This window comes from Triticum aestivum, chromosome 1B (genome assembly GCF_018294505.1).
Source record: "Triticum aestivum cultivar Chinese Spring chromosome 1B, IWGSC CS RefSeq v2.1, whole genome shotgun sequence".
Taxonomy (NCBI): Eukaryota; Viridiplantae; Streptophyta; class Magnoliopsida; order Poales; family Poaceae; genus Triticum; species Triticum aestivum.
Genome location: NC_057795.1, coordinates 648,016,724 through 648,038,493, shown reverse-complemented (window position 1 = coordinate 648,038,493; position 21,770 = coordinate 648,016,724). Strand labels below are relative to the sequence as shown.

Below are 21,770 nucleotides of genomic sequence, written 5' to 3'. Positions count from 1 at the left end.
GATGGCGAAGAAGGTAGGAGAGGTGTTGTATGCTGAAACGGGCTCCAATGATTTTACTGGAAACTTTTATCGTGTGTGGGTTCGCATCAACGTTCTCAAACCTCTGAAGAACGTTGTTTCGATGGTAAGAGATGGACAGAGGCAAATCTACAGGGTAAAGTACGAGCGGCTTCGTGACTGGTGTGCCGTATGTGGTATGTTAGGGCATCTTTACAAAGAGCGTGGTAATGGGATACAGCCACCCTCGGCGTTGGTTTTCAAGGATCTACGTGCCTCCTGGTTCATGCGAGCAGGGAGAGGACCGGGTGAGGGCAATGGACGTCGCGGTGGCCGTCGGGGTGGCCGCGCTGGTGGCCGCACGGGAGGACGGATGGGGGTTGATCCAGGAGCAACCCAAGAGGATTTTTGTCAGGACAGTGGGTATGGATCAGCACCTTTGGTTGATGTGGACATGACCGATCAGAATAGGAAGAGATCCAACCCATCTAGTGCAAATCCCATGCCGACTCAACAGATGGGGAAAGGGGGCCAAAGTGACCAGAACAGCACACAGATAGCATCCAACCAATTGGCCATTGTCCCCCACCTCCCTTCGCCGATCAGCCCTCCGTCGAAGAGGGATACAAAGAGAAACAAACATGCTGCAGAAGAGAAGGAAATTGCTCCGAAAATCAGTTTGGCGGGCTCCCAGGTGGGGCGCCGCCAGGCCCAATGAGTGTCTTCTGCTGGAACTGTCGTGGCGCGGGCAAACATGCGGCAGTTCGCGAACTGCGTGATTTCGCGTTGAAGTTTGCCCCTACCGTACTATGTATTGTTGAGACACAAATTAGTGGAGTACGTGTAGAAGCTTTTGCTAGCACTCTAGGGTATGATAACTCATATGCAATAAACAGTCAGGGTAGAAGCGGTGGAATTGGCATGTTTTGGAATAATACAATCGATGTTGAGATTTTGGGCGACTCTGTTTACCACATTGATGCGAAAATACAGGAGGTGGGACAGGACCCATGGCGATTGACATGCTTTTATGGGGAGGCCCAAACTAGTCTGAGGCACCAAACTTGGGATCTAATGAAAAACTTGGCAGCTTTAAATGACTTGCCTTGGGTCTGTGTGGGGGATTTCAACGAGGTGCTACGTCAGGAAGAACACCAGGGCGTAGCTAAAAGAAGTAATGCACAAATCCATGTTGGAAATGTTGCAGAAAATAAAAAAATTCTACGCTTCACCAAGATCAATCTATGGAGTTCATCTAGCAACGAGAGAGAGGAGTGCATCTACATACCCTTGTAGATCGCGAGCGGAAGCATTCAAGAGAACGGGGTTGAGGGAGTCGTACTCGTCGTGATCCAAATCACCGATGATCCTAGTGCTGAACGGACAACACCTCCGCGTTCAACACACGTACGGTTGGGAGACGTCTCCTCCTTCTCGATCCAGCAAGGGGGAAGGAGAGGTTGATGGAGATCCAGCAGCACGACAGCGTGGTGGTGGAAGCAGCGGTGATCTCGGCAGGGCTTCGCCAAGCTCAGTGAGAGGGAGAGGTGGTACGGGGGGAGAGGGAGGCGCCAGGGACTAGGGTGCGGCTGCCCTCCCTCCCCCCCTCTTTATATAGGGGGCCTAGGGGGTGCGCCGGCCCTGGAGATCCCATCTCCAAGGGGGGCGGCAGCCTAGGGGGGACTTGCCCCCCCAAGTCAAGTGGGGCGCCCCCGCCCCCACCCCTAGGGTTTCCAACCCTAGGCACAGGGGAGGCCCAAGGGGGGGCGCACAAGCCCACCAGGGGCTGGTTCCCTTCCCCTTTCAGCCCACGTGGCCCTCCGGGATAGGTGGCCCCACCCGGTGGACCCCCGGGACCCTTCTGGTGGTCTCGGTACAATACCGGTGACCCCCGAAACTTTCCCGGTGGCCGAAACTAGACTTCCCATATAGATTCTTTACCTCCGGACCATTCTGGAACTCCTTGTGACGTCCGAGATCTCATCCAGGACTCCGAACAACTTATAGAGTACTACTGTTGTAAACGTTGCAGAAAATAAAAAAATCTACGCTTCACCAAGATCAATCTATGGAGTTCATCTAGCAACGAGAGAGAGGAGTGCATCTACATACCCTTGTAGATCGCGAGCGGAAGCGTTCAAGAGAACGGGGTTGAGGGAGTCGTACTCGTCGTGATCCAAATCATTGATGATCCTAGTGTTGAACGGATAGCACCTCCGCGTTCAACACACGTACGGTTGGGAAGACGTCTCCTCCTTCTTGATCTAGCAAGGGGGAAGGAGAGGTTGATGGAGATCCAGCAGCACGACATCGTGGTGGTGGAAGCAGCGGTGATCTCGGCAGGGCTTCGCCAAGCTCAGCGAGAGGGAGAGGTGGTACGGGGGGAGAGGGAGGCGCCAGGGACTAGGGTGTGGCTGCCCTCCCTCCTACCCTCTTTATATACGGGGCCTAGGGGGTGCGCCGGCCCTGGAGATCCCATCTCCAAGGGGGGCGGCGGCTTAGGGGGGACTTGCCCCCCAAGTCAAGTGGGGCGCCCCCCCACCCCTAGGGTTTCCAACCCTAGGCGCAGGGGAGGCCCAAGGGGGCGCGCACCAGCCCACCAGGGGCTGGTTTCCTTCCCCTTTCAGCCCACGTGGCCCTCCGGGATAGGTGGCCCCACCCGGTGGACCCCTGGGACCCTTCCGGTGGTCCCGGTACAATACCGGTGACCCCCGAAACTTTCCCGGTCGCCGAAACTAGACTTCCTATATAGAATTCTTTACCTCCGGACCATTCCGGAACTCCTTGTGACATCCGGGATGTCATCTGGGACTCCGAACAACTTTTGGGTTTCCACATACTAATATCTCTACAACCCTAGCGTCACTGAACCTTAAGTGTGTAGACACTACGGGTTCGGGAGACATGCAGACATGACCGAGATGATTCTCCGGTCAATAACCAACAGCGGGATCTGGATACCCATGTTGGCTCCCACATGTTCCACGATGATCTCATTGGATGAACCACGATGTCGAGGATTCAAGTAATCCCGTATACAATTCCCTTTATCAATCGGTATGTTACTTGCCCGAGATTCGATCGCCGGTATCCCAATACCTCGTTCAATCTCGTTACCGGCAAGTCACTTTACTCGTACCGTAATGCATGATCCCATGACCAAACACTTGGTCACATTGAGCTCATTATTATGATGCATTATCGAGTGGGCCCAGAGATACCTCTCCGTCATACGGAGTGACAAATCCCAGTCTCGATCCGTGTCAACCCAACAGATACTTTCGGGGATACCTGTAGTATACCTTTATAGTCACCCAGTTACGTTGTGACGTTTGGTACACCCAAAGCACTCCTACAGTATCCGGGACTTACACGATCTCATGGTCTAAGGAAATGATACTTGACATTGGAAAAGCTCTAGCAAACGAACTACACGATCTTGTGCTATGCTTAGGATTGGGTCTTGTCCATCACATCATTCTCCTAATTATGTGATCCCGTTATCAACGACATCCAATGTCCATAGTTAGGAAACCATGACTATCAGTTGATCAACGAGCTAGTTAACTAGAGGCTTACTAGGGACATGTTGTGGTCTATGTATTCACACATGTATTACGATTTCCGGATAACACAAATATAGCATGAATAATAGACAATTATCATGAACAAGGAAATATAATAATAATCCTTTTATTATTGCCTCTAGGGCATATTTCCAACAGTCTCCCACTTGCACTAGAGTCAATAATCTAGTTACTTTGTGATGAATCGAACACCCATAGAGTTCTGGTGTTGATCATGTTTTGCTCACGGAAGAGGTTTAGTCAACGGATCTGCGACATTCAGATCCGTATGCACTTTGCAAATATCTATGTCTCCATCTTGAACATTTTCACGGATGGAGTTGAAGCGACGCTTGATGTGCATGGTCTTCTTGTGAAACCTGGGCTCCTTGACAAGGGCAATAGCTCCAATATTGTCATAGAAGAGAGAGATCGGCCCCGACGCATTGGGTATGACTCCTAGGTCGGTGATGAACTCCTTCATCCATATTGCTTCATGTGCTGCCTCCGAGGTTGCCATGTACTCTGCTTCACATGTAGATCCCGCCACGACGCTTTGCTTGCAACTGCACCAGCTTACTGCCCCTCCATTCAAAATATACATGTATCCGGTTTGTGAGTTAGAGTCATCCAGATCTGTGTCGAAGCTAGCGTCGACGTAACCCTTTATGACGAGCTCTTTGTCACCTTCATAAACGAGAAACATATCCTTAGTCCTCTTCAGGTACTTCAGGATATTCTTGACCGTTGTCCAGTGTTCCTTGCCGGGATTACTTTGGTACCTACCTACCAAACTTACGGCAAGGTTTACATCGGGTCTGGTACACAGCATGGCATACATAATAGACCCTATGGCTGAGGCATAGGGGATGACACTCATCTCTTCTATATCTTCTGTTGTGGTCGGGCATTGAGCCGAGCTCAATCTCACACCTTGCAATACAGGCAAGAACCCTTTCTTGGACTGATCCATATTGAACTTCTTCAATATCTTATCAAGGTATGTGCTTTGTGAAAGACCTATGAGGCGTCTTGATCTATCCCTATAGATCTTGATGCCTAATATGTAAGCAGCTTCTCCAAGGTCCTTCATTGAAAAACACTTATTCAAGTAGGCCTTAATGATGTCCAAAAGTTCTATATCATTTCCCATCAAAAGTATGTCATCCACATATAATATGAGAAATGCTACAGAGCTCCCACTCACTTTCTTGTAAACGCAGGCTTCTCCATAAGTCTGCATAAACCCAAACGCTTTGATCATCTCATCAAAGCGAATGTTCCAACTCCGAGATGCTTGCACCAGCCCATAAATGGATCGCTGGAGCTTGCATACCTTGTTAGCATTCTCAGGATCGACAAAACCTTCCGGCTGCATCATATACAGTTCTTCCTTAAGATAGCCGTTAAGGAATGCCGTTTTGACGTCCATTTGTCATATCTCATAATCATAGTATGCGGCCATTGCTAACATGATTCGGCCGGACTTCAGCTTCGCTATGGGAGAGAAAGTCTCATCGTAGTAAACCCCTTGAACTTGCCGATAACCCTTAGCGACAAGTCGAGCTTTATAGATGGTAACATTACCATCCGCGTCCATCTTCTTCTTAAAGATCCATTTGTTTTCTATCGCTCGCCGATCATTGGGCAAGTCTGTCAAAGTCCATACTTTGTTTTTATACATGGATCCTATCTCGGATTGCATGGCTTCAAGCCATTTGTTGGAATCTAGGCCCGCAATTGCTTCTTCATAGTTCGAAGGTTCATCATTGTCTAACAACATGATTTCCAGGACAGGGTTGCCATACCACTCTGGTGTGGAACGTGTCCTTGTGGACCTACAAAGTTCAGTAGCAAATTGATCCGAAGTACCTTGATCATCATCATTAATTTCCTCTCCAGTCAGTGTAGGCACCATAGGAACATTTTCCTGAGCTGTACTACTCTCCGGTTCAAGAGGCAGTACTTCATCGAGTTCTACTTTCCTCCCACTTACTTCTTTCGAGAGAAACTCTTTCTCCAGAAAGGACCCGTTCTTGGCAACAAAGATCTTGCCTTCGGATCTAAGGTAGAAGGTATACCCAATGGTTTCCTTAGGGTATCCTATGAAGACGCATTTTTCCGACTTGGATTCGAGCTTCTCAGGTTGAAGTTTCTTGACATAAGCATCGCATCCCCAAACTTTTAGAAACAACAGTTTAGGTTTCTTCCCAAACCATAATTCATACGGTGTCGTCTCAACGAATTTAGACGGTGCCCTATTTAAAGTGAATGTAGCTGTCTCTAAAGCGTATCCCCAAAATGATAACGGTAAATCGGTAAGAGACATCATAGACCGCACCATATCCAATAAAGTGCGATTACGACATTCGGACACACCGTTACACTGAGGTGTTCCAGGCGGCGTGAGTTGTGAAACGATCCACATTTCCTTAAGTGCGTACCAAATTCGTGACTTAAATATTCTCCTCCATGATCTGATCGTAAGAATTTTATCTTTCGTTCACGTTGATTCTCTACCTCATTCTGAAATTCCTTGAACTTTTCAAAGGTTTCAGACTTGTGTTTCATCAAGTAGACATACCCATATCTACTTAAGTCATCAGTGAGAGTGAGAACATAACGATAGCCTCCGCGAGCCTCAATGCTCATTGGAAAGCACACATTAGTATGTATGATTTCCAATAAGTTGGTTGCTCGCTTCATTGTTCCGGAGAACGGAGTCTTGGTCATTTTCCCCATGAGGCATGGTTCGCATGTGTCAAATGATTCATAATCGAGAGACTCTAAAAGTCCATCAGCATGGAGCTTCTTCATGCACTTGACACCAATGTGACCAAGGCGGCAGTGCCACAAGTATGTGGGACTATCGTTATCAACCTTACATCTTTTGGTATTCACACTATGAATATGTGTAACATCACGTTCAAGATTCATCAAGAATAAACCATTGACCAGCGGGGCATGACCATAAAACATATCTCTCATATAAATAGAAGTATGTGGGACTATTGTTATCAACCTTACATCTTTTGGTATTCACACTATGAATATGTGTAACATCACGTTCAAGATTCATCAAGAATAAACCATTGACCAGCGGGGCATGACCATAAAACATATCTCTCATATAAATAGAACAACCATTATTCTCGGATTTAAATGAGTAGCCATCTCGTATTAAACGACATCCAGATACAATGTTCATGCTCAAAGCTGGCACTAAATAACAATTATTGAGGTTTAAAACTAATCCCGTAGGTAAATGTAGAGGTAGCGTGCCGACGGCAATCACATCGACCTTGGAACCATTTCCGACGCACGTCGTCACCTCGTCCTTCGCCAGTCTCCGCTTATTCCGCAGCTCCTGCTTTGAGTTACAAATATGAGCAACCGCACCGATATCAAATACCCAGGAGCTACTACGAGTACTGACAAGGTACACATCAATTACATGTATATCACATATACCTTTAGTGTTGCCGGCCTTCTTGTCCACTAAGTATTTGGGGCAGTTCCGCTTCCAGTGACCCTTCCCTTTGCAATAAAAGCACTCAGTCTCAGGCTTGGGTCCATTCTTTGGCTTCTTCCCAGTAACTGGCTTACCGGGCGCGGCAACTCCCTTGTCGTCCTTCTTGAGGTTCTTCTTACCCTTGCCTTTCTTGAAACTAGTGGTTTTATTGACCATCAACACTTGATGTTCCTTTTTGATTTCCACCTCCGCTGATTTCAGCGTTGAAAATACTTCAGGAATAGTTTTCACCATCCCTTGCATATTGTAGTTCATCACAAAGCTCTTGTAGCTAGGTGGGAGCGACTGAAGGATTCTGTCAATGACCGCCTTGTCCGGGAGGTTAATGTCCAGCTGGGACAAGTGGTTGTGCAACCCAGACATTTTGAGTATATGCTCACTGACAGAACTATTTTCCTCCATCTTACAACTGTAGAACTTGTCGGAGACTTCATATCTCTCGACCCAGGCATGAGCTTGGAAAACCATTTTCAGCTCCTCGAACATCTCATATGCTCCGTGTTGCTCAAAACGCTTTTGGAGCCCCGATTCTAAGCTGTAAAGCATGCCGCAGTGAACGAGGGAGTAATCATCAGCACGTGACTGCCAAGCGTTCATAACGTCTTGGTTCTCTGGGATGGGTGCATCACCTAGCGGTCCTTCTAGGACATATGCTTTCTTGGCAGCTATGAGGATGATCCTCGGGTTCCGGACCCAGTCCGAATAGTTGTTGTCATCATCTTTCAGCTTGGTTTTCTCTAGGAACGCGTTGAAGTTGAGGTTGACATGAGCGTTGGCCATTTGATCTACAAGACATTTTTGCAAAGGTTTTTAGACTAAGTTCATGATAATTAAGTTCATCTAATCAAATTATTTAATGAACTCCCACTCAGATTAGACATCCCTCTAGTCATCTAAGTGATACATGATCCGAGTCAACTAGGCCGTGTCCGATCATCACGTGAGACGGACTAGTCATCATTAGTGAACATCTCCATGTTGATCGTATCTTCCATACGACTCATGTTCGACCTTTCGGTCTCTTGTGTTCCGACGCCATGTCTGTACATGCTAGGCTCGTCAAGTTAACCTAAGTGTTTTGCATGTGTAAATCTGTCTTACACCCGTTGTATGTGGACGTTGGAATCTATCACATCCGATCATCACGTGGTGCTTCGAAACAACGAACTTTCGCAACGGCGCATAGTTAGGGGGAACACTTTCTTGAAATTATTATGAGGGATCATCTTATTTACTACCGTCGTTCTAACCAAATAAGATGCAAAAACATGATAAACATCACATGCGATCAAATAGTGACATGATATGGCCAATATCATATAGCTCCTTTGATCTCCATCTTCGGGACGCCATGATCATCTTCGTCACCGGCATGACACCATGATCTCCATCATCGTGTCTCCATGAAGTTGCGCCAACTATTACTTCTACTACTATGGCTAACGGTTTCGCAATAAAGTAAAGTAATTACATGGCGTTTAATCATTGACACGCAGGTCATACAATAATTAAGACAACTCCTATGGCTCCTGCCGGTTGTCATACTCATCGACATGCAAGTCGTGATTCCTATTACAAGAACATGATCTCATACATCACATATATATCATTCATCACAACTTTTGGCCATATCACATCACAAGGCATATGCTGCAAAAACAAGTTAGACGTCCTCTAAATGTTGTTGCATGTTTTTACGTGGCTGCAATAGGGTTCTAGCAAGAACGTTTCTTACCTACGTAAAAGCCACAACGTGATATGCCAATTTCTATTTACCCTTCATAAGGACCCTTTTCATCGAATCCGCTCCGACTAAAGTGGGAGAGACAGACACCCGCTAGCCACCTTATGCAACTAGCGCATGTCAGTCGGTGGAACCTGTCTCACGTAAGCGTACGTGTAAGGTCGGTCCGGGCCGCTTCATCCCATGATGCCGCCGAAGCAAAATAAGACTAGTAGTGGAAAGAAAATTCACAATATCTATGCCCACAACAAATTTGTGTTCTACTCATGCAAAGAAACTACACATAGACCTAGCTCTGATACCACTGTTATAAACGTTGCAGAAAATAAAAAAATCTACGCTTCACCAAGATCAATCTATGGAGTTCATCTAGCAACGAGAGAGAGGAGTGCATCTACATACCCTTGTAGATCGCGAGCGGAAGCGTTCAAGAGAACGGGGTTGAGGGAGTCGTACTCGTCGTGATCCAAATCATTGATGATCCTAGTGTTGAACGGATAGCACCTCCGCGTTCAACACACGTACGGTTGGGAAGACGTCTCCTCCTTCTTGATCTAGCAAGGGGGAAGGAGAGGTTGATGGAGATCCAGCAGCACGACAGCGTGGTGGTGGAAGCAGCGGTGATCTCGGCAGGGCTTCGCCAAGCTCAGCGAGAGGGAGAGGTGGTACGGGGGGAGAGGGAGGCGCCAGGGACTAGGGTGCGGCTTCCCTCCCTCCTACCCTCTTTATATACGGGGCCTAGGGGGTGCGCCGGCCCTGGGTCAGGGGGGGACTTGCCCCCCAAGTCAAGTGGGGCGCCCCCCCACCCCTAGGGTTTCCAACCCTAGGCGCAGGGGAGGCCCAAGGGGGGGCGCACCAGCCCACCAGGGGCTGGTTTCCTTCCCCTTTCAGCCCACGTGGCCCTCCGGGATAGGTGGCCCCACCCGGTGGACCCCTGGGACCCTTCCGGTGGTCCCGGTACAATACCGGTGACCCCCGAAACTTTCCCGGTCGCCGAAACTAGACTTCCTATATAGAATTCTTTACCTCCGGACCATTCCGGAACTCCTTGTGACGTCCGGGATCTCATCCGGGACTCCGAACAACTTTTGGGTTTCCACATACTAATATCTCTACAACCCTAGCGTCACTGAACCTTAAGTGTGTAGACACTACGGGTTCGGGAGACATGCAGACATGACCGAGATGATTCTCCGGTCAATAACCAACAGCGGGATCTGGATACCCATGTTGGCTCCCACATGTTCCACGATGATCTCATTGGATGAACCACGATGTCGAGGATTCAAGTAATCCCGTATACAATTCCCTTTATCAATCGGTATGTTACTTGCCCGAGATTCGATCGCCGGTATCCCAATACCTCGTTCAATCTCGTTACCGGCAAGTCACTTTACTCGTACCGTAATGCATGATCCCATGACCAAACACTTGGTCACATTGAGCTCATTATGATGATGCATTACCGAGTGGGCCCAGAGATACCTCTCCTTCACACGGAGTGACAAATCCCAGTCTCGATCCGTGTCAACCCAACAGATACTTTCGGGGATACCTGTAGTATACCTTTATAGTCACCCAGTTACGTTGTGACGTTTGGTACACCCAAAGCACTCCTACAGTATCCGGGAGTTACACGATCTCATGGTCTAAGGAAATGATACTTGACATTGGAAAAGCTCTAGCAAACGAACTACACGATCTTGTGCTATGCTTAGGATTGGGTCTTGTCCATCACATCATTCTCCTAATGATGTGATCCCGTTATCAACGACATCCAATGTCCATAGTTAGGAAACCATGACTATCAGTTGATCAACGAGCTAGTTAACTAGAGGCTTACTAGGGACATGTTGTGGTCTATGTATTCACACATGTATTACGATTTCCGGATAACACAAATATAGCATGAATAATAGACAATTATCATGAACAAGGAAATATAATAATAATCCTTTTATTATTGCCTCTAGGGCATATTTCCAACAGGGGAGATTCTAGACCTTTGAGAAGAAGGTGACGGGGGGTTCTTATGCCAAGGTGCGACTGGACAGGGCTCTGGCGTCCACTGGCTGGATGGACATGTTCCCTACAGCGACGCTGAAACACCTCACGTCAGCTAGCTCGGATCACGGTCCAATTCTTCTTAACTTTGATCAAGAGCCGCAACAGCTGGGAGGTGCGAAGGCCTTCAAATATGAGGTCATGTGGGAGTCACATGAGGACTGGAGGCGAACTATTGAGTCGAGTTGGAATGATGTGTCCCTGGGTTATGGCATAGGAGATTTCAGAGACAAGCTTCTATCCATATCTCATCAAATAACAACTTGGAGCAAAGACAACTTTGGTAGTGTCTAGAAGGAAATAAAGGAGCTAAAATCTTCGCTTGAGAGGATGCGAAGTGATCCAGCCCGCACGGGGCCGACGCACATAGAGATCAAGATGAATGATAGGTTGGTGGAGTTGTACCATAGAGAGGAGATCATGTGGCATCAAAGATCAAGATTGGAATGGCTGTCGGAAGGAGACAGAAACACAAAGTTTTTTCATATGCGGGCGAGCATGAGAAGGAAGAAGAACATGATCAAGGCATTATACAACTCATTGGGTGTACACACCGAAGACCCAACCGAGCTACGCACCATGGTTCGTGAGTTCTATGAGGCACTATATACATCAGAGGGTGTCAACGGTGTGGAGGAGGTATTGCAGCACGTCCCCAAGAAAGTAACCCCGGCCATGAATGAGATCTTATGTGCCCCTTATAGCAGCGAGGAAGTTAAGAATGCGTTATTTCAGATGTTCCCTACGAAGGCCCCGGGACCCGACGGGTTCCCAGCTCATTTCTACCAGAGGCATTGGGATCTATGTGGCGAGGAACTTACTAAGGTGGTATTGCGCATCATTAGGGGTGAAGAGAGTGCGGAAATGATCAATGACACGGTGTTGGTACTTATCCCTAAGGTAAAAAACCCTACATTATTGTCTCAGTTCAGGACTATCAGTCTTTGCAATGTGTTGTACAAAATAGCTTCCAAGGTGGTAGCGAACAGATTGAAACAAAGTCTTCCAGATATCATATCAGAAGAACAGTCGGCGTTTGTACCTGGAAGGTTTATTACTGACAACATTATATGTGCCTATGAGTGTCTGCATTTCATGAAGAGGAATAGATCAAAAACTTCCGGACTTTGTGCCTTGAAGCTTGATATGATGAAGGCCTACGACAGGCTTGAATGGGATTATTTACATGCGATCATGGTGAAACTGGGTTTGCACCAGCATGGGTTGATGTGGTGATGTCCATGGTCAGGTCTGTATCATTTTTGGTCTTATTCAATGGAGAGAAGCTGGAACAGTTCAAACCTACAAGAGGTATTCGACAGGGAGATCCCATCTCCCCCTACCTATTCTTGCTAGCAGTGGAGGGCCTTTGGTGCCTTTTAAAATCTAATTCTCAGTCATCAGTGCTCAGTGGCGTCAAGGTGGCACCGATAGCTCCGGCTGTTAACCACATGTTGTTTGCAGATGACAGCCTACTGCTTTTTAAGTCTAGTGTGGAGGGTGCAACCAGGGTTTCAAACCTATTGGATGTTTATTGTGGAGCATCAGGACAGAAGGTTAACAATGAAAAATCCTCTATCTTTTTTAGCAAGGGGTGCCCTGTCTCTCAAAGACAGGAGGTAAAGGATGTCCTTAATGTGCAAAACGAGACCTTGAGTGAAAGGTATTTAGGGATGCCGACGGAGGTTGGTCAGTCAAAGAATGGCACCTTCAAATACCTCCATGATAGGGTATGGGAAAGGATCAAGGGATGGATGGAGTGGCTCTTGTCTTCCGCCGAGAAGGAGGTATTGATTAAATTAGTAGCACAAGCTATTCCGGTGTTTTCAATGTCTTGCTTTAGATTGCCAAGGGGTCTCTGTGAGAGCATAACTTCCCTCATTCGTCAATTCTGGTGGGGCAGCAAACATGGAAAAAGAAAACCGTGTTGGGTATCTTGGGATATTATGACTAATCCTAAAAACTTGGGTGGTCTAGGCTTTCGAGACATGGAACTTTTCAACCTAGCTCTGTTGTCTCGGCAAGCTTGGCGACTACTTCAAAACCCAGAGTCCTTGAGTGCGCGTATACTGAAGGCAATCTACTTCCCGAACACCACTATTGTTGAGGCTGAACTTGGATCATCACCATCGCAGATTTGGCGCTCTATTTTGGATGGACGAGACACCATGTTGAACGGGATTATTCGGAGGATAGGAGATGGAACCACAACACATATTTGGGAGCATAATTGGCTTCCCAGGAACGGGATGATGAAGCCTCTTTCTTCAAGGGTTGCTAACCCTCCTCAACTTGTTTCAGAACTTATCAACGCCACCACAGCTTCATGGAGAGAGGATTTGGTGTGGGAGGTGTTCGAGCCACTGGATGCCGAAACAATCCTCAAGATCCCTCTATGCACGAGACAGGTTGGCGACTTTTGGGCATGGTCAGAGGATCCTCGAGGCTGGTTCTCTATTTCTTCGGCATACAGGATGATCTCACGCATCAAGGCAAGCAGAGAGGCCTGGTTGGACGAGGGGCATAATGTTTCCAATAGTGCCATCGAGAAGAAGGGATGGTCCTCAATCTGGTCTATGCAAGTTCCATCAAAACTAAAGGTTTTCACATGGAGGCTGGCTCAACACTCATTGCCGACGGGTGACGTTCTACATCACCGTAATATGTCGCCATCTCATGTGTGTGCACTATGCGGTGTTGAAGATAGCTGGAGACATTCGTTGATTGAGTGCACCATGGCTAGAAGTGTGTGGGCTTTGAGCAAAGAAGAACTGGTTCAACACATGTGCGAGAATAGAGATGATAACGCAAAGGGTTGGCTTTTTACTATGAGTGAATCACTACCAGCTGAAGACTTCACAGAACTGATAGTCACCATGTGGGCGATTTGGCATGCTCGCCGCAAGGTTATCCACGAGGGAATCTTCCAAACACCTTTTGTGACCCATAGTTTCATCACAACTTACCTCTCTGAACTACAAATGTTGAAGAAGCCGGTACTAAGACCGGTGCCTCAGGAGGCGCGACCTAATTCCTGGATCCCATCGACGGACGGACATGTGAAGATCAATGTCGACGCAGCTACTCCTAGAGCGGGAGGTTTTGGTGCTGTGAGCGTTGTTGCGCGTAACTCAGAAGGCATCTACCAGGGAGCTTCTGTAGTTATTTTCAGAAATATCGATGATCCTGAAGTTCCGGAATCTCTAGCGATTAGAGAGGCGTTAGCACTGGCTAATGACTTGTACATTCAGCAAGTTCATGTGGCATCCGATTGCAAGCAGGCCGTCGAAGCGATCAAGGGAGGAACTGCCTCATCCTACGCGGCAATTGTGCTGAAAATTAAGGCACAAGCTACTTCTTTAGTTTCCTGTTTTTTTAGCCATGAATTTAGAACCTCGAATGTCGAGGCTCACAGACTAGCAAAGCATGCGTTAACACTCGGGGTTGGCCGCCATGTCTGGTTAGGTCACCCTGGGGATCTTTTGTTCGTCCCTGTAAACTGTGTGACGGGTGAATAAAGCTTTGTTGGTTTGCCTCAAAAAAAAGTGTAAGGGAGAAGCGGGTGAAGAGTTAGACAAAGGTTTTTCCCTGATCTACATGCAATGCATTTCTCTTCAGAAACAAAATTGCCAGCTCCTTGGCCATTAGCTTCTGAAATTAGACATAAGCTTTACTAATCCAATTGGCATGGTATGTATCAATTCTAATTGGTTTGCATATTGGGAGGATATAGATGGTAAAGAGCCCTTTTATGTTAAATCACGGTTATTGTCTAGAGGACTCACTAAATTTTTACATGTCTATGTGCCCCGTTGCAACGCACGGGCAATTACCTAGTCTGGAAAAAAAAAGAAACTGTGACATGGCAGAGGTCTAGGGATTACAAAATTTCTAGAAGGGGGTAGGAATACGGCTTATTTTCATGCTTCGGAGAAAAAAAAATCACCTTTTGGTTTTGAAGAACATAGATGACCCTGTCAATTCTACTAAAGATATGTTGGAGGTTGCCACTAATTTCTATAAAAAACTTATTTGGATACGAACCTAAGCCGAATATTCATTTAAGTGACCATTTTTGGTCCGAGGAAGAAATGGTATTCCAAGAAGAAAACATTAGTTTAGAAAAACCATTTTCTGAGGAGGAAATCAAAGAGGCCATTATGGGCTCGTATGCTAATGGAGCCTATGGCCCTGATGGCCTCTCTTTCCTGTTTTATCAGACTTGCAGGATTTAATCAAAAAGGATTTCATGGCCTTGGTCCAGGATTCCGAGGAGGGCTCTCTAGATATCGAGAGGCTCAACTATGCTATTGTCACATTGATCCCTAAGGAATCCGATGCTAAGGATATGAAGAAATTCAGGCCTATATGCCTTAGTAATTGCTCTATAAAAATCTTTAGCAAAGCTATGGCTAATAGAGTGTCTCCTGTGGGACAAAGACTACTTTCTCCATGTGAGTCTGTGTTTGTCCGAGGGAGATTCATTCTAGAAAGTGTGGTCACAGCCCGAGGCCATCCATGAACTACATAACTCTGGCAAGCCTGGGGTTATCCTCATATTATTTTACGAGAAAGCTTACGATAGGGTTAACTAGGATTTCTTGGTAGAGATGCTAACTTCTAGAGTGTTTGGCAATAAGTGGATTAGGTGGGTCTTGTCCATCATCCAAATAGCTCCTTTAGTGTCCGTATTAATGACACCAATGGACCTTATTGTGTTGGTGGGAAAGGCTTGAAACAAGGGGACCCATTCTCCTCCATGTTGTTCAACCTTGTGCTGATGTGTTCTTTAGGATGTTAGCGAAAGCTGTCAGAACTAATGTTATTTCTGGGATTATTCCTTATATAGTACTCTCTCCGTCCAAAAATAAGTGTCTCAACTTTATACTAACTCTAGTATAAATTTGTACTAAGCTCAAGACATTTATTTTGGGACGAAGGGAGTACCATATAGCTTAGTCAATCTTCAATATGTTGCTGATATGCTGATTTTCCTTGATCCTAGTCCTGAATGAACCAGAAACTTAAAGTTGTTGCTTTCTTGTTTTGACCAGATATCTAGTATGAAGATTAATTATGATAAGTGTGATTTGTTGAATGTTAATCTTGATGATGCTTCTTCCAAGTTGCTTTCACAAATTTTCTGTGTTAAAATTGGGACTTCTGCCTTGAAATATTTAGGAGTTCCTTTGCACTATTTGAAGCTGAGGAGTTTCGTCATTACTGATGGTCGCCGTGGAGCACGCTCGCACGACGCCATGTCCGTGGTCTTCGACACCGATCTTCTCGATGGCCTCGTGATGTCCCGACCACCACCATCAACCACCGTACCCATGAGTAGAGGGACCTCTTCGGTTGCGGGCACCACCCGGATCGGGCCCACCATCATCTACCTGAGCAGAGATCCGACCCATCCTGGGCCAAAAACTGATCCGCCCTAGCACGAGCTCCCAGTCCTGGCCATCTCCGCCGCATGAGCATCCTGCACCATCGGCGGAAGAAAAGCGGCACCACCGGCACCCGCACCCTACTGCCAACCGTCGCAGCGCAAGCCGTTGTGACTGACCGCCGACCGATGTAGCCACCCTGCGACGTCCGGACCAGACCGAGGCAAGGGGAGATCCCTGCCACGACCTAGCCCTCCGCCCACCGGAGCCGCGAGGAGCAACCAAGGCCATCCAGATCCACAGACGGCGTCGAGCAGCTCCCTCGCACCACGCCCGCAGCACCCGGCCAGATCCCTCGATGGATCCGGGCCGCCACTACTCGCTCGTAGCACACCCCCTTCGCCAACAACCATGATCGCCTAGAGGCAGGGCCACGACCTTCGGCCCATGCCTACCCGACTCGCGCCGCTCAACATACCAGACCGGCAGGGCTATCGCCATCTAGACCAGCGCTGGCCCACTGAGCACGCACCACCGCACCTTCAGAATCCACGCAGCCGCCGCAACCCTGCCATTTGGCCACGCTGACGGCACGCCCGTCTGACTTGCTGCCATCGCACCTTCGACACGGTGCCGTCCCGCGCTAGCTGCGCACACTATCGGGAGGGAGAAACGCCCCGTCGCCGCCTACACCGACTAGGCTTTGCCCGGCGGCAGCGAAGGGGAGGAGAGGCGAGGAGGGGGAGGGTAGCGGTGGAAGTTAGGGTTCACACCCTGCACACACTATCGGGCGAGACGAGTTTTCGATCAACTCGGATACGCCCTAGTTATTCTAGCCGGGCAAAAAAAATGACACTTAAGTTGGTGCCAACGAAATGAGCAGTCATTGTGAATATTTTCGTTCCCTGTAACTTCCAACCCGAACACATTTTTTTTCAACAGTAAAAAAGAACACATTTGGAAATTCCCCTGTCCCGAGTACCCTAGTTGGAAATTTCCCTGTCCGTCCCCATTCCCTAACTCGGGACGGAGACGGAAGCGCCGCCGCCGCCCTCGACCTGCCCACCCGCTCCTGCTCCGGATCCAGCCCCAACGGCTACCCACCAGCTCCACTTTCCTTCTATACCCGCCGCCACGCCACGCCACGCACGCCACCTCGCCGAAGCCGTGCCCCTCAAGCACAAGCCTCCGGCTGCCGCGACCGCCTCTGCCCCGGCTATAAAGGCGCGCCCTTTGGCCGGCCAGCTCCCCCTCTCTTCATCCGGGGCTCCGGGCCACTCCTCCTGTATTCGCCCGGGCCATGCCCTCTCGCCTCGGCTCGTCCTCGGTTCCTGCCTCGCCTCCTCCTGCGCCTGGTTCTATCTCGCTCATCCCCGCTCGATTCGTCCGTTCGGATTAGAAGAATCAGATTTGGTTTCGCTCGTCCGTGGGGTTCTTGGTTTATTTGGTTCTGCTCGTCCTCGCCATCGTTCGTTCAGAAATCGCGTCTGGTTCTTTCGATTCTGCTCGTCCTCGCTGTCGTTCGTTCAGAAATCGCGTCTGGTTCATTCGATTCGATTCTGCTCGTCCTCGCCGTCGTTCGTTTAGGAATGGCGTCTGGTTCATTCGATTCTGCTCTGCTCGTCCTCGCCGTCGTCCGTTTAGATCAGAGTCGCGTCTGTCTTGATTTTGCTTGTCCTCGCCGTCGTCAGTTTAGGTAGAACAGCGTCTGATTTGATTTTGCTCGCTCTCGCCGTAGTCCGTTTGCAATCGCGTCTGATTTGATTCTGCTCGATCCCCTGTCTTTCTGCAGGGTTCGCGTGTTCTTTGTGCCGTCTCGTCGGGGTATCCGGGGAGGAAGCGAGCGGTCGGTCGGTCGGTTTGGCTCGTCTGGTTTGCGAACTAGCAAGTCTGTTTGAGAAACTCCTGCGTGCGCTTCTGTCATCCGAGAGGCGCTCACGTTCCTGCGTTTCTTGTTCGCGTGGGGCCGATGTTAGCGTCTGCTTTTGAAATTGGATTACGGTTTATCATGCTCGTTCAGATCGGTTCCTCTGTCTGTCCCGTCACCTGCGCTGTTCGTCGGTTATTTTCATATCTCAAACGCATGCGCCCTTTGATACTACTGTGCTTGGTGAATGTTCAGATCTCAAACGCTGCGTTGTTCAGATTGGTTATTTTGAAATTGGATTGTTGGCCCTCTGTCGGTTCTTGTTCTACTTGATTGATGGATGTTCAGGGTGTTACTGCTTATGTTGTTTTCAATTGCTTAATTCTTGTCATGCTTTGCTTATGTTCCCATATATTGTTATGTGTATTCAGGGGTGCTTAGGCAGAAAGTTTTACTAGAGCGCAAACCATGTAATTCCTCATGCAGTGCTTGAATTTCTTTATAGCTTTATCTGAATCACCCTCACTGCTCTAGAGAAATCAGTTTACTCATTTAAGTTCTGGAATTTCTTTATAGCTTTCTCTGTTTGTGCCCCTATCTATCTCTGTTTCTTGTGTGCAAGTGCTCCATTCTGTGTGTGTGGCTTGATGGTTAATATGTGTGGCTTGACTCTGTGTGTGTGTGGCTTGATTGTGTGTGTGTGTGGCTTGACTGTATGCGTGTGTGAATGTGTGTGGCTTGATGGTGAATATGTCTGGCTTGTCTCTGTGTGTGTGTGTGTGTGACTGTGTGTGACTTTGAGTGGCTTGACTGTGTGTGTGTGCGCGCGCGCACGACTGTGTGAATATTGCATTTGCTTCATGGTGTGGCTTGTATGCTTTGTTGAATGGTTGGTTGTATAACTTGTGTTCTATATTGTTGTGGCACGATTGATTGCTGTTTGTTGAATGTGAACTCGTATCTTGACGAATAATCATGTATGCTAACTTGGTATTGGTAGTTCCTCATCATAGGTAACCCACCTATTACTTGTTTAGTGTAGACTAACTATTCTTATTTCTGAACTTTTTTGCGATTATGTCTTCACATTGCACTGCTCCCTGATCCATATCGACATGCCCACGCTGTCTGATGAGGATAAAGATGTAAGGAACTCCTCCCAAGAATCTCTCTTTCTCCTTCTATTAACTTGGGGACTAGACATGTTAAAAAATAATTTTTTTCATGAAACTGGAGCTCCTTGCTGTAACCCATTTTATGACTTTATGAGCATGCACGACTTTCAGGTTATGAAGAAATGGGGTGCTCCAAACAAGATTGACTTCCTCTCTCTTTCTTATACAAGGCATGCAGAAGATGGCAAGTAACTCATTATGTCGATATTTAGAGTGTACTACTTCACACTGCCATCTTTCCCAACAGATTGAATTTTTTTATATTGATATTTTGTTGAATAGTATCACATGTTTGTTTGCATTTCATACTTTAAATGTTCCTAATGTTGATAGTTTTTTTCCTGCAATAGGCACGGGATTTCCTCTCAAAGTTAGGTGATCTTAGTCGAACTCTGTTTTTTTGCCAAAATTGAGAATGTGGAGGTAATTTCAAGATATTCTTTCAACATTCCTGAGCAACTTTGATTTGTTTACCACCTATTAATTCCTTATTCCTTGCAGGGCTTGAACCATTTTGATGAGATCCTGGAAGAAGCAGATGGTATAACTCTGTCAAGGGGAAACCTTGGAATTGATCTTCCACCTGAAAAGGTTGGTTATCTCAACCTTCGCAATGCATTAGGTCTTAACGTGCCGTCCTAGTAGTGAAACAATTACAGAGAATCACTACTTTGTTCGCTCTTTAGGTGTTCTTATTTCAGAAGTCTGCTCTGCACAAGTGCAACATGGCCGGAAAGCCTGCTGTTGTTACTCGTGTTGTGGACAGTATGACGGATAACCTAAGGCCTACTCGTGCGGAGCTACTGATGGGCAGACGCGGTGCTGGACGGTTAGTTTTTGCCTCTTGCAGATATCTTATACTTTGGTGATCCTGTACAACTGCTCATTACTGCACCCATACAAACTATTAATGAACTTGAGCTGATTTTATTTTCCAAAAATATGAACATAACACATGGGTACACTCAGTTCTGAACTCAACCACTAGCACCTTAATACGAATAATGGATCAGAGATAGTGAGTACTCCGTGTGCTCGGTCTCATACTTCCCATTGTTGCTATCATGGTTTAAATTTTGCGGAGTATGCACAAGTGCCAGTCTTCACCAGCAATATTTTGTTAGTCCTGAGTGTAGCAATGTATGCAGGATATGCTTCCCGCTAAAGCACCAGCAGCAGCTAAGAAGATTGAAGAATCCAATGTAAGTTCTGATTCTGAAAGCTCTGACTCCGATGTATTCATTTACCTACTGATTTTGAAGTGGAAACTTCATCATTTAATAGCATTTTTAATTATCTTTTTGCCTGATTTCACCATGTCTCACTTCATTGGTTTTCAGAAGCCATCTACTGAAGTGAAGAATTCTGCGGTTGCTACTGCACAAAAGAAAAACCAGGAATTGGACGGCTTTGATAGTGATTCTGATGATTCATCAGATGAGGTAAGAATCACATTTCTAACAATGCATGTCTATGTGAGATAATTGAGTACAAAAGCATTAAACATATTTCTTGCACTTACCATTCCCCTGATCTTGTCGTTTAATTCTGTGGACTACTCATATTTCTTAGTCCTAACTAGAAAAACCGTTTGCAGGATATGGCCACTAAAAGACCAGTAGCCAAGAAAGTGGTAGAATCCAGTGAAAGTTCTGATTCTGACTCTGAGGAGGTATCTACTAGTTATATGAAAACTAAGGCTTCATCATTCTGTCTTTATAATGTGATACTAACATTTTCAATATATTTCTAGGACACCACTGCTAAACCAGTTCAATCTTCCAAGGCTGTTGCTGTTATAAAGAATCTAGTGATAGCTCAGATTCTGAAGAAGTAAGTTCTCTGTTGTACTTGTTTACTCTTGGTAACTTCTCTTGTGATATTTGTATTTCTTAAACATTGTTTTGCTGCTAGCAAATCTTTTGTCTGTGCCATCTTTCTCATGTGTTTACTTCCTATGTCCAGGATACCACTGCTAACACAGTTTCTGTAAAGAAAGAAGAATCTAGTGGTAGCTCAGATAATGACTCGGATTCAGATTCTGATGAAGTAAGTGTTCTGTTACTTGCTTACGCCTGGTTACTTTTTTTGTTGTGCAATTTTAAAATTCCTTCCTATGTTTTGCAGCCAGCAAAATGTACTATTCCTTCTAAGAGGCCTCTGACAACAGAGAAAAAGAGTGAATATGTATGCATTATTTTTTAAATTTTATTTTCTTGAAAGCATTGTCTTCTGTGATATTTTTTGTACAATTGATCTTGTTGTAATTCAACATTTGCAGTCCAAGGATGATTCTGATGATAGTTCTGATGAGAGTGATGAACTAAAGAAGCCTAAGGTACTTATTTTTTGGTGTTTGCTTTTTCATCTGAAGATTTTGGTTTATATTGCATTTCTTACTCTATCCCAGGATTCATCTTCTGGTGGTGCCAAGCCAG

The 21,770-nt window shown here is 46.7% G+C and overlaps 1 protein-coding gene and 1 long non-coding RNA gene across 3 annotated transcripts; both read left to right on the top strand.

The window, feature by feature from the left end:
* Positions 1-17,293: 17,293 nt before the first annotated feature.
* LOC123145151 (uncharacterized) lies at positions 17,294-20,159 on the top strand. 2 transcript variants are annotated; one of them, XR_006472134.1, is made up of 4 exons: positions 17,294-19,302; positions 19,444-19,755; positions 19,834-19,923; positions 20,019-20,159. It is a non-coding gene; the product is annotated as an uncharacterized lncRNA (long non-coding RNA). The 2 variants fall into 2 exon arrangements; XR_006472130.1 differs by having other exon boundaries at positions 17,309-19,755.
* A 32-nt stretch (positions 20,160-20,191) lies between these two features.
* On the top strand, positions 20,192-21,536 carry LOC123098472 (nucleolin 2). The gene is made up of 6 exons (XM_044520463.1): positions 20,192-20,534; positions 20,673-20,774; positions 20,930-21,004; positions 21,086-21,165; positions 21,298-21,381; positions 21,460-21,536. The coding sequence occupies exons 1-5, from the start codon at positions 20,475-20,477 to the stop codon at positions 21,323-21,325; spliced, it is 345 nt and encodes a 114-aa protein (XP_044376398.1). The 5' UTR covers positions 20,192-20,474; the 3' UTR covers positions 21,326-21,381; positions 21,460-21,536.
* The last annotated feature ends 234 nt before the right edge of the window (positions 21,537-21,770 follow it).